This window comes from Rhipicephalus sanguineus, chromosome 6 (assembly GCF_013339695.2).
Source record: "Rhipicephalus sanguineus isolate Rsan-2018 chromosome 6, BIME_Rsan_1.4, whole genome shotgun sequence".
Classification (NCBI taxonomy): Eukaryota; Metazoa; Arthropoda; class Arachnida; order Ixodida; family Ixodidae; genus Rhipicephalus; species Rhipicephalus sanguineus.
The window spans coordinates 61359624-61372119 of record NC_051181.1 but is presented as its reverse complement, the minus strand read 5'-3'; the positions used below and the strand labels follow the sequence as shown (position 1 = coordinate 61372119).

At 49.7% G+C, this 12496-nt stretch overlaps 1 protein-coding gene across 1 annotated transcript in view; it reads left to right on the top strand.

The window, feature by feature from the left end:
* The window catches only part of LOC125758852 (uncharacterized), a 54495-nt gene that overhangs the window by 13478 nt on the left and 28521 nt on the right, over window positions 1–12496 (top strand). The window contains exon 3 of the mRNA XM_049416519.1: window positions 3106–3153. Coding sequence (XP_049272476.1) covers window positions 3106–3153 — 48 coding nt within the window. The remainder of the gene's footprint in view (window positions 1–3105; window positions 3154–12496) is intronic.

The following is a 12496-nucleotide window of genomic DNA, read 5'->3' as shown; positions in this document are numbered from 1 at the left end:
CGGTTGGGTTGGTACATTCAACGTTTCCTGACCTTATCCAATGAGGTTGCGATATACAAAATTGAGAAAACATTAGTTTAGCAGCCCAAGGTAGCAGCGCCGATGTTTGTACGTAGAATGGTCTATAAACTGGCGCGAAAAACTATTCCGCCTGTCTGCGAGACGAAGCGCCGCAGTTACTGCCCTTGAGTTTATTCTCTACAGAGAGGGAAAAAACAAACAGGAAACGTGGAGATCGCGGTTTTTCGCGCACAGCCCGAGAGCAAGAAACAAGCTCCAAACATCACACTCAATGGTAAGACGTTACGCTGGTGAAAGTTGGATGACTTGCCGCTTTCCGCGCATGGACGCAGCCGCGACGCGCCTCATTCAAAATTAATTCCATGACTTCCTTGTTACCAGAAGTTCCAGTCTCACGTGAAAGAGTGGGCGCGTTTCCTGCGCGCCTGGTGCGGTTTTAGATACCGCCATAAAAATTATACAATGAATAATATCTCATGTTACCTGCAACTTTTGTGATTTTTAAAAACGTGGGTATACCATAAATTGTCACGGTCTAGAAGTCTCTAGAATATAAAAAAAACTGCCCTAAAGCCAAGAAATAAAAATTTAACTAATTAGCCTGTGTTAATTAGTCATTTAAATGCCATTTTAGCTGTGTTAAAGTACTTCCACCTCGACGTACAGTGCGCTCGCAAAATTTACAGGAGCCTCTCGTAGAATCTCAGTTAAAAGTCTGTGATGACAAAAATACACCCTCTATGTAATTGGCATACGTTTGCATTTGTTTGGCACGTGCTACGTCCCATCGTTACGTGATAAGTCAATTCCGCTGGACACCTACGTCGCATAAGTTTGTGTATCCCTAGGTGCCGGTAGTTTTGGTTACGAGAAAAAGGCAGAAGGATAGAAGCACCTGCGCACTTCTATCCGAACTCGCGCTCGGTGCTTGACCACTGTCCTGACAGTAACAAGAAAGCGGTGAAATCGGCCGTCGTTCTGCGTCATCTCACGCTGACGACAGAGCATCTGTTACGTTTTGTCCTTATTATTGAGATCGGCTGTTTGTTCGACCACGTCTGCTGAGCCTCGTCACCGAAAAATTTCGCAGTGGCTTTTGAAAACTGTGAAATAGTCACAAACACATTGCTCCTTTAAGTGTCAGGACGCAAACACAAAGCAAATACAAGTGTCAGATTAGAAGTTACGGACCACACTGAGCATTACAACGACTTCATAAATTCGAGGCGGAAGGCACCCGTTACGGTTGAAGCTTCGAACGGTGCCGCCATTTTTTTTTTGTTCCCGGCGCTCCCGTTGGCTGTGATTCGTCGCCCAATGCATGCGCGCAGACGCCATGAAGACGCTGAGTAGACGACACCGAAATTGTGAGAAAGTTTCGCTCTTGCTAGCTAAGCAGCCCTGCAGCCTCCAAAGTGCTGCAATCAACTTATGAAATAGACTCTACAGGGTGTTTCGCGAAATGTCTCCGAAAATCATCAAAAACAAGGGCAATGGAATATTTCTTCATTCTATGGACGAAAATAAAGTAAAAGAAAAGAAAAAAACTAAGAGGAAGCGCCACGTAATTTTTGAAACCCAGCCATAGAAAAATGAAAAAAGGAGCATGCTGGGAATTGTGACCAAAGCACGGAGCACGAGGGGGGAGAGGCGTCGGAGGAGGTCGGCTTGTGGACGCGGGGCGCGTGCGCTCGTCAATTTGTTTTTCCCCATGAGCCCAGGAAAACAGAATATGAAACGAGAGCACGATGGGAATTGTGACACGAACACGAAGAGGTAGCGGCTTCAGAGGAGGTTGGCCTGTAGACTCTACGCGCACTTCCCTCCATTTTTTTTTTTCTTCCATGCTTGGTGCCTTCCTAATAGCTTTTTCTGTGGTCTCATCTTAAGATGACTAGAGGAAGCAATTATGGCAGTAATTAAACAAAACATTAATTACCTTTTGAGTTAGCGGAAGACAGGCGGTCGGGTCAAATGGGAGAATTGCTGCCCTTCCTGCGAAGAGGCCATCGCCGCTTTGAGACTTTGAAAAATCGGCCTCCGGTAATGGCGGAGCAACGAAATTCCACCACATTCACAGGCGAAACCGAAACCGAAGCCCCGACGAGTGCAGCTAGCAGCCAACCAGAGTGATGTCACTGTTCACGACGGCGATTGCAGTGGTGTTAGTTCTGCATTTGTTAACGCACGTGCGCCATACGAGTTCTAATCGCAGACGAAACCCGTACTACAACGAAGCGAAGTCGATAGGCGATTGTACAATGACGCTCGCTCATTCTCGACGTCTCGGAAGAGTATGGCAGTTGCGCTCTTCCGAGTTTCGGTTTCGATTACGCCGGCGAAATGGGTCAGATTTCATTATTCGCTAAGAATTGCGAGCGGCTGCTTTTGCGAAATCTGAAAGCGGCAACAGGCTCTTCGCAGGAAGGGCAGCACTTTTCCCATTTTACCCGACTGCCTGTCTGTGCTACTTGAAAAAAGTTAACTAAATTTCTTTCATTGATTTCGTAATTGATGCCGGTATTCATCTTAAGATGCCTGCCGCCAGAGAAAAAGAAATTATGAAGGCAGCGTGAAAATTTTTCATTTTCCTTATTTTTGAGGATCTTCGGACACATTTCTTGAAACACCCTGTGTAGGTATGGAACGTCCCTCCGCTCAAAGTTCCATCTCGACTTGATAATGTCGGTGGCTGCGCCGCCCATGGGCAGAAGAGTTCACCGCGTATGAGCGTTAATCCGCCGTTTCGCAAACATTTTTAGAGAAACTTAGGAGCATTCTAGAGGTCCCTAATAACGACGTCCTGGAAAATTTTAAAGCTTCGTAATAACAATGAGCACCTCAGGTTTGCTTGGAGAGAGAATGCACTATTCCTTTCTGGCCCTCTGAAGTAGTCTCGTGTCCACCGCGCATGCGCAAGGCGTACAGTTATTATGAAAATGTGTAAGATCTTGGATAAGCTGCTTTTCGTCTATCACATGCACATGAAATGTGAAGTTACCAGCAGGTAAAAAAAAAAAAGGATTTTTAGAACAACGTTCGGGGCCCTATGGTTTACACCGATCCTTGCGTTCCTTTCTTCAGAGTATGTCAACGCCGATTACTGCGACACCAAGTCCTGCAAAGAGCTGGGTAAGTGAAAACTGCTTGTTTTTTCGTCGCTACATTGTATGCCGCCTCTCAGTGGCGTAGGCAGAATTTTTTTTTGGTGGGGGGGGGGGGGGGGGGGGGGGGGGCACGCCCTTGATCCGACGTGGGGTCCGAGCAGGTAAGTGTGGTCGAGTGTCATTTTGTGCTCTGTATACCGTGGCAGAAAAAAAATTTCGGGAGGGGGGGGACGGGCCCAGTGTGCCCCCCCCCCCCCCCCGGGCTACGCCACTGCCTCCTCTACAACGCTATCCTCCGTCCTTGTGCCTTTAATCTCCTATTCACGTTCACCCAATTGTAGTCGCATTTGAGGCGTAGACAATACAAGAAAACAGTCGGAGTTGGTTTAGGTTCATGGCTGGAAGAGCACAACTTGACATAGACGCAGGAAAGCTAGACAATAACACTGCACTGACATTCCACTAAAGTTAATTCCAGGTTCAGTTTATCGCTCATCAACGGTCTCGTCAGCTCTGCGAGCGTGGCCTTTTTTTTCTTTTTTAATATTCTGATACCAACTACATGGATACTACTGGCATATTTTCACAATAGACGTGAACTTCCGTGTAAGTCCAAATCGATAACGTCGCCCTGCGCGTCGTAAGTTCGACGTGCGAGGCCTGCCGATTATCGCGGATCAAGCGAAGAGGAAACGCGCCGGTCGTCTCGGTCGCGCGAAAGGCGCATGGAGGAGACCAGGAAGGGCGCGGGGGAGGGGAGGGGCTACGTGTCTACGGCAGAAGAAACTGCGTATAGATACTTTGCATTAAGACGAGTAGTATTGCGCATAGGGCGGGACAAAGAAAAAAAAAGAAACACGATGACACACACAGAGCATTCTTGCACTCTGCCTGTGTCATCGTGTTCTTTGGTTTGTCCCGTCCTATGCGCAATACTACTCGTCTGAATTCAGAACTTAATTCAGAACCGAGAAGCCCAGGAGGAAGCCCTTTTGCGTACTTTGACCAGCCGGGCGTGGTGGCACCCGGTCCCGCGCGCCGTATCTTGATAGGGATCAGCAGAGGGCTGATACCTTTCCACGTGCTGCTGTTCTCACCGCTCGGTTGGCGGCGTAGTGACAGCGGGAAGGACGCTTCGCTCGCTGCAGCAGCCGTGCTTCATAACGCGAGCGTTTTGTTGAGTTATGGCAGGTCCGATGCCTAAAAAAATAGCTGCTCGTCTTACATCGTACAACATATCAATTTGTTCCAAGTGCATCCATTGCGTCACCCTTGCGGCGAAGCGGCGACTTCATGTTCACTATTCTTAGCGTAGAGACCCCATTTGTAAGCAAACGGGTTAGCATACGTCACTTGTTGTTTGTAAATTGTTTGTTCTACTTTGATAAACTGGACCTGAAAGTCAGCGTGGTGTGCGATTTCTCCATTTCCTCAAGTGAGCGAAAAGTCACGCTGTTTAGTCAATGAGATGTGAGCACACTATGCTAAATAATTACGGTTTGGCTACGAGTAATTTGGTTTCGTTTGTTATTGCGATAGAAAGCGTACGGGCGCTTGATACGCACTTCTGCCGTCGTCGCTGCCGTCATGTACGGCACCATCGAGTGAACGTTTGTACGTATTTATTCATAATTTCGCGTGAATCATTCGTTGGGAACCTTTACGAATGGTCTCGCAAAATCCCGCCATGCTTTGCGCGTAATCTCGATGGACAGCGGGATGTCTTGCGATGTCTCGCGCTTGAGGTTCTCGGGTCACCATAAAAACCCTAATGAATGTAACACTAATACGGCGATCTGGGCGAGTTGGTATACTAACATCTTTGGGAAAATGTGCAGCGCGGCACAGACGAAGGATAAGATACAGACGACACGAGCGCTACACCAGCACTCGTGTCGTCCGTTTCTTACCCTTAATTCGTCTGTGCCGTGCTGCACATTTTCCCGAAGATGAATGTAACACTGAAATCGACGTACAGACGGGTCCACTCTTAAAGGGAACACTTGCGTGAAGGGTATGTCCGGATTTCGCTCTCTTGCAAAAGCATAGTGGCTTAGATTTGAGTCAGACTACTGCTGGTTGACAGTTCTGACTCTGTTCACAGGCTAGTACCGCGCGCGAACAATGTTTCCACATCTACTTGAAGTTACGGGGCCACCAATATGAAATATGCTCATTAAGGTGTTCCCTTTAAATGCGGCCCTATTTTGCAGCTGCATTTTGTTCTAGACAAGCAGCGTAATCGTGGGATGAACCTCGTGCAAGCAAACTTCCAAATTTTGGTCACACGAATGATATATGTCTTTTGCTCTACTCACCTCTCATATTCATGCAGTGCGACGTAAGCCTTCCGGGCAAATAGGAAGCCAGCGCTTTCACATAGGTACAGTGAACTGTACGTAAGGGAAACCAACACAGGATAGGCGGCGCGTCAAGAAAGGACGCCTGGTGGGGAGACGCGGCACAACTGAGCCGCTCGACCAGACAACCTGCCGCAATGTGCCGCGGCGAGCTCACACGCCTGAGCCGTTACCGTGCTGTAGTTTTTGGCACAGGTATTTCTAGTAGCCATGGCGCCAGTCATGCTGTGCTACAGTTTCGGAAAAATAACTTTTCCTGAAAATGTAGTTTCAGGAACACCCCGACGCCATCGGCCCCCTAAGGGAAAACACTCAAACAAGAAGAGAAGCTTTGCGAAGCGGTCTACGTCTATGTAATGGTGTCGAAGAGATGGCGCAGTTCTGCCAGCGCGAATCTGTTGTCAGTTTCTGGCTGCCTTTTGGGAATCGTGTCAAGCTGTCCAGGCAAACAAACCTCCATTGATAAATCCGTGCTGCGTCAATACCGTACTGCTATACTTGTGCAGTAAAAAGAAAGTAAGGAAGAGCTGCGACATGTCCCCACGAGGATTGGGCAGTCCGCTATGCAAGCGGAGGTTGACAAAGGACATTTTGTTCTAAGCAGACACGGGCAAGTGAAAAAAGTAAAACGATACGTTAGGTGAATGAAAAAGCCAGTAAGAAATTAAGACAATTGACACTTCTCTGGTGAGGCGTACACTTCAATGTCACCTTGCCCCGGCAGCCAATGCGGAAGAAAACTACCGCATCAGCTGACTCCAGCAAGCCAAGCACCCAAAAGTCCGCTGCTTGATTCGTAACAAGAATGATGTCGGTAGCACTAGTTCGGCAACACGACGTCGGCAGCAGAGAATTACCCACCAGGCACATAATACTAACATCCCAAACCTGCGACGCTGTTTCAAGTGTCAAAGATTTGGCCACGCTAGACAAAGATGCTGAGGGCGGCTTGCCCGTGCCAAGTGCGGCACCACGGGCCAATCATGTGATCATGACTGTATGAGGAGGTGCACCGCACAAACTACGATGGTACATCAACCCGGCATATCCCAGGTCTTGCAGAGCCAGGAAAAGAGAAGGAAATCATAACAATCAATTCAAAGAGGGCATATGTTTTCAAGAAGCAAGATCGCGTGTTTCATCGTACTTCGCAGGGAAAAGATCACTTGCTAAAGTGGTGCAGCGGGGGCCAGCACCCCGATGGCATCACGTGGCTGCAGAAACTGTGTGTAGCGTGCCGAGGCTAATGCCGTCGGCCCCCACAGTGGGAGCAGCTAATACTTGCCTACCCTTCTTGAACTTGGTCACACGAGAAGCCTCTACCAGCTGTGGCACAATCCATGGCATCTAAGAGGAAAAGGTTGACTTCCGGGCTGGTGGGGCCAAAGGCTTCGACTCTCGAGGCGTAGCCAGTACGACGTGCACATCGCTCGCTAGGGCGACTGTTCGACGCGTCGCAAGAAGCAGTGGACAGGACTCCGAGTCAGGATCGCTTTACGACTCCAACAAAAACAAAAGCCCAATTTCAGGGCCTGAAAAGGGTCTATAAAAAGCCATTCTTCTTTAATGCGATGTTGTGATACACTGCGCAAACCCACCTTTAACGTAGATAATGCAATGGAACGCCCAGGGACTTCTACACAACCTTTAAGATGTTGGAGCGCTCGTAGAAGAGAACAATGACGACGGGGCGCGCTCACAGCACGCGCTCAACTACCGCTGGCAGCAGGCAGTTGCGGCCGAGGCTCGTAGGAGTGAAGATGGTTGCTGGTCTGTCTTGGTCTCGTTCCTGGGGGGTTTATGGGCCAGCCGCAGCCACGAAACTCCCACATTTGGCGCCCAACCTGGTGCGACCTCTTCCCGAGGTACCTGCACGATGCCCATCCGACGGCTCCCACCGGCTCCTGACTTCGGCACACTACCGGATGATGTCGCGTACGAGGAAACTGTGGACGTTGCGAAGAGTTTTCCTGGCCCTGGACCAGTACGGGACCTTCGACCCGTTAGAGCTACAACGGCTGGTCCTGGCCGTCCAGCGACATTTTGTCTCCGGGAGAATGAGCCCCGACGAGAGGAGGCGCGTCCTCATGGCCGTTGAACAGCTCGGCCCAGGCATCGGCATCATGGTGACACCAAGTGGCGCAACTACCACGCTGCCACTGCCTAAGAGGGACGTCGCCAACGAAGCACGCCGACAACGAGGGAAGCACGCCTGCCGCGAGTGAGGCGCGCATCGTGGACTCCGTCGCGGTGCACGCGCAGGACATGGAGGGCGTGGCGGGCTCGTGCGGCGAGGCGGCACCGAAGGACGACGACGAAAGCGGCGAAGACGCGTGCGCTGACGAGTCCCAGAGAACGTGAAAGCCGCGCAGTCCACGGCGGTGGTCGAGATCTCCGGGAACGATTCCGATGACTTCCGAGGCGGTGAGGAGGAGACCGGTCAGTGTCGGGCCAGTGAGCGGGGCGTCGTGGCGGCGGACGCCCTGTGTGAAGACGCCGCGCGACGAGACTGCGTTGCGGACCCGGAAAGTGCAGCCGATGGCGCAAATGGTGAGGTTGAGAAGGAGAAGAAGAAAAGGAAGAAAGAGAGAGACCATGACGGGCGGCGCAGGGATGTGGAGGCCACGGAGCACGTAGGCGACGGAAAATACGCGGATGTGGACGAGGTGAGAGTTGGTTACACGGACGTGGACTGTCACGACGGCAAAAAAGAGGCAGAGGAGTTCCGGGATGTTGAAGCGGTGGCCGTTGACGAAGAGAGACACGAGATCGCAGGAGGTGACGACGGTACTGATGCCTGGGAAGGAGCAGCTCACGGCGCTGACAGTAAAGTCGAAGAGGGTGCGCACGAAGTCGCGTACTACGAGGAGGGAGAAGGCACGACGCGAGACAGCGAATGGGACGAGATGGAGTGCGTGGACGCCGACGATGCAAAGTTCGTGGATGATGTGGACGGTGCCGCGAGTGCTGAGGACGAGAGAGCCGTTGCAGAGCTTCGAACAACAAGGCTGGGAATTCCGAAAAAGCCGAGAAGAGTGAGGGGAAAACCCGAAGAGCTCGATGAGCAATCCGGCAAGCCAGTGCTAGGACCGGGCAAAGGACCGTCCCCATCGAAGACGACGCCTGGTACCAAGCTCGGCGAGGGCCGTGGAGTGGGCGCCGGAGACACAGGCGATTAGACCTTTTACGTGGACGTCGCGCCCCCATGGCTGCCGAGGTCGCCAGCGTTCGACGACTACCACGCGGAGGAGTGGCCGCCGCCCATACGTGGATGATCCGGACGGCTACAACAGCGAAACATGACGCAGCGAGACGACCACTATGAAAACGGTGAAATGCAACAGCGGCACCGCCAGGAAGCCTCTTGCGACTACTCCGGGCCCGCTAGCTTGGTGGGACAGGATCTGCACCAGGAGCATCGTAGTTCCATCATGCTCCCGCCGACGACAGCGGTCATCAACCTGAAAGAGTCCGGTGCGCCCTCGTCTCCTGATGGCGCTGGGACGCGGTTCTGCATGCCACGTGCGGTTCGCCGTGACCAAGGGTGATGCCTACCACTTCCTCCTGCCCTATTTCACCGGGGGAGAGGGGGCAGTGTAGGAACGCTCGTAGAAGAGAACAATGACGACGGGGCGCGCTCAGCACGCGCTCAACGGCCGCTTGCAGCAGGCAGTTGCGGCCGAGGCTCGGCGAAGTAAAGATGGCTGCTGGTCTGTCTTGGTCTCGTCCCTGAGGGCTTTCTGGGCCAGCCGCAGCCACGAATCCCCCACAGCGATGAACAAGAACCTTTAAGTGAATTGTTTCTAAAGGCGCTGTTTGTGGAGGAAACACGCACGTGACTCCCAGAAAAACCTAGTACGTCATTTTCTGCAAAGATCGTGAGGATGCTGTCGCATCACATTGCAGTTCAGCCGTTACATCGGGCAGAAGTGTAGCCTCTCATCACCTTCTTCTCCAAAGGCACTGGAGGCAGTCGATCGTCGAGCTGTATTTCTAAATAAAGTTATTACTATGCCCGCTGCACGTACCACCGTATTATCAGCTACAGATATGTGAAGTTTAAAGTTTTTAAATGAATTGCCGGGACGTTATCTTTGTTGTTGGCGATCTCAATGCACACAGCAGCTCGTGGGGCGACTCTCGTACTGATGCGCGAGTTCGTCTAATTGAACATTTTCTGGTTTCTTCTGCGACGTCTCCTGAATTAGAGAGAACCTACCTATTATGGTTTCGCAGACAAAACTTATTCCTACATCGATCTTGGCATAGTTTTGCCCACTATTCTACCTAAACTTCAATATCATGATGAACTTTATTCAGGTCATGAAGATCAACCCTTTGGTTCAGGTGGCTCTCACGTCTCGATAGTAACGCTTAACCTTATCGCCGGTATTATGGGCCTACAACGGCAAGTGATTAAAAATCCTTATGGGAGCGACCACTTACCAACTGTGCTGAGATCACCAAGAAAGAAAACACTTCACCCAAGTCTCTCGGTGGAAGCTTCATACAGCTGAGTGGGAAAAATTCCCAAGTCTTGCTATCGGTAGGGTACGCATTTGAGCTGCCTGGTTTATGATTAGGAAAGAAAAGCCAGCGCTAAAAGACGGTCTGTGTCCTTTATTTTGCCGTCTTTTAGCGCTGCTTTTCCACTCGGAACCGTGCTATAATTTCTTGGGCTGACATATATGTATTGCATATATATGCAATTGTTGAATATTTTACCGCTTTCTTGATTGACGCTGCTTCGAAATGTATCTCTGAATTAAGTGACGTGACGTGCAAACGCCGTGTCTCTTGTTGCCGTAAAGCTCGCAAAAAGCAGAACAGTGCATTACAACACAATGATCTTCAACGATACAGAAACTGTCTCGTCGTCTTCAAGGATTTGACAAACACCGATCGCTAAACGCCAGATAATAGCCGAAGAATATGTAACGAAAGGACGGGGTTGAAACCCAGACCCGGACGTCTGGCTGAACTGAAGGTGTCGAAGCAACTGAAGGATCCAGCACCCATGGCCGATGCTCGTGCTCTGCACCCCCTTCGTTCTTTCTTGCGTAGCGCTTGTGTCGTGTTGCTTACTCCGCCTCTAAGTGTACATTTTTCCACTGAAGTTGCATTTTTTATTTATAATATCCCCAAAGGTCCCGTATGGGACTTTACATGAGGGGTGGGCGACATAAAAAATGGCGGTATTGATGAAGGTGTGTATTAGGATGTGGTTGAGTCTGCTTCCTGGATGGCATTTTTGAAGCGCGCAAAATCGCGGATGACTGCTGCTTCGCTCGGAAGGTCATTCCAGTCTCGGGCGGTGCGCAAAAAGGACTGCTGAAATGAGGTGGTGTGGGCACGTGGCGGAATCACAGAATTTGGATGACTTGTGCGATGACCTCGATGGACTGGTTGGATGAGGTGGTTGTCAAGCGGGGTTGAATAAAAGAATATGTGAAAAAGGCAGAGACGTGCAATACGACGACGAAGAGCGAGTGTAGAAAGTTTTAGCTGGGATTTGAGGGCAGAGACGCTGGAGTAGCGGAGATAATCTGAAACAATAAATATGGTTGCTCGGTTCTGTACTGACTCAAGAATTTTGATATAATTAGTTTGGTGGGAGTCAAAGACAGCAGATGCATACTCAAGTTCTGGTCTGACAATGGTTTTATAAGCGAGTAGTTTAACGGAAGGTGGTGCTATGGAAATGTTACGGCGTATGTACCCGAGAGCGCGGTTAGCGGAGTGAATTATGTGATTTATATGGTCGCCCCAAGACAGTTTACTCGAAAGATGGGCACCTAGGTATTTAATAGAGTCAGTAGCAGCTATACGACAGTTGTTGATTGTGTAAGTAGCCGGCGTGTGGTTTCGGCGACGATCGAAAGAAATTAGTAATGCTTTTTTATTTAGGAACATAAACCAGGTGGTACACCACTGCTGAATGCGTGAGAGATCATGCTGTAGAGAGGAAACATCGGTAGGGTTATTTATGAGGCGGTAGAGGACACAGTCATCAGCAAAAAGACGGAGGTTAGAATCAACGGAAAGCGGAATATCGTTAATGTATATTAGGAATAAAAGAGGCCCTAGGACGGTACCCTATAGGGCACGCCGGACAAGACATGGGAGTGGTCAGAGGAGTGATCATTAACATGCACGAATCGTTTACGGTTTGTTAGGAATGCTTTAATCCAGTTGAAAACATGCCGATGAAGGTTTAGACGCGAGAATTTTAGAAGACGGGATTGGGGTACTTTGTCAAAGGCTTTTTCAAAATCTAAGACCAGTGTGTCAACTGGGATGTTACGGTTCATATGAAGATGAATGTCGTGCAGGAATAATGTTAGTTGGGTCTGGCATGAGTGATCTTTACGAAAGCCATGTTGGTTTGAGTGAAAAAAAAGTTTACGGATGATAAAAATGTAGCAACATGAGAAGAGATGACGTGTTCCATGATCTTTGAACAAACACTAGTGAGCGAGATTGGTCGGTAGTTACCTGCAAATGAGCGGTCACCTTTCTTGAACACCGGAATGACCTTCCCAACTCTCCAGTCTAATGGGACTTCACCTGTGTCGAGTGACTGCTGAAAAACGATTGACAGTATGGAACTGCATACATGTTTAGTATTTTTCAAAATTTTGGCGTTCATGCAATCTATGCCACTTGATGAAGAGTTCTTTAATTGTTTATTAACTTTTACAATTTCCCCTGGATTGAATTCAATCTCTGGCATTGGCGGAAAAGCAAAATGCGGAAAATCAGGAAGTTCATTGTTAGGTTCGTTAGTAAAGACGGAACAAAATGCAGAGTTGAAGACGGATGGAACGTCGCAGTCGGCAACGGGGGATCCAAAAGTGTCACAAAATGAAACTTTGGTTTTGTCGTCCGGTTTCATAATTTTCCAAAAGCGGCGTGGGTTGTACCGAAGCATGTTAGGTAGGGTGGTTGAAACAAAGTTTCGCTTTGCGTTTGTTAACAACGCCGCGTATTCTTTGGCTGTACTTTTGT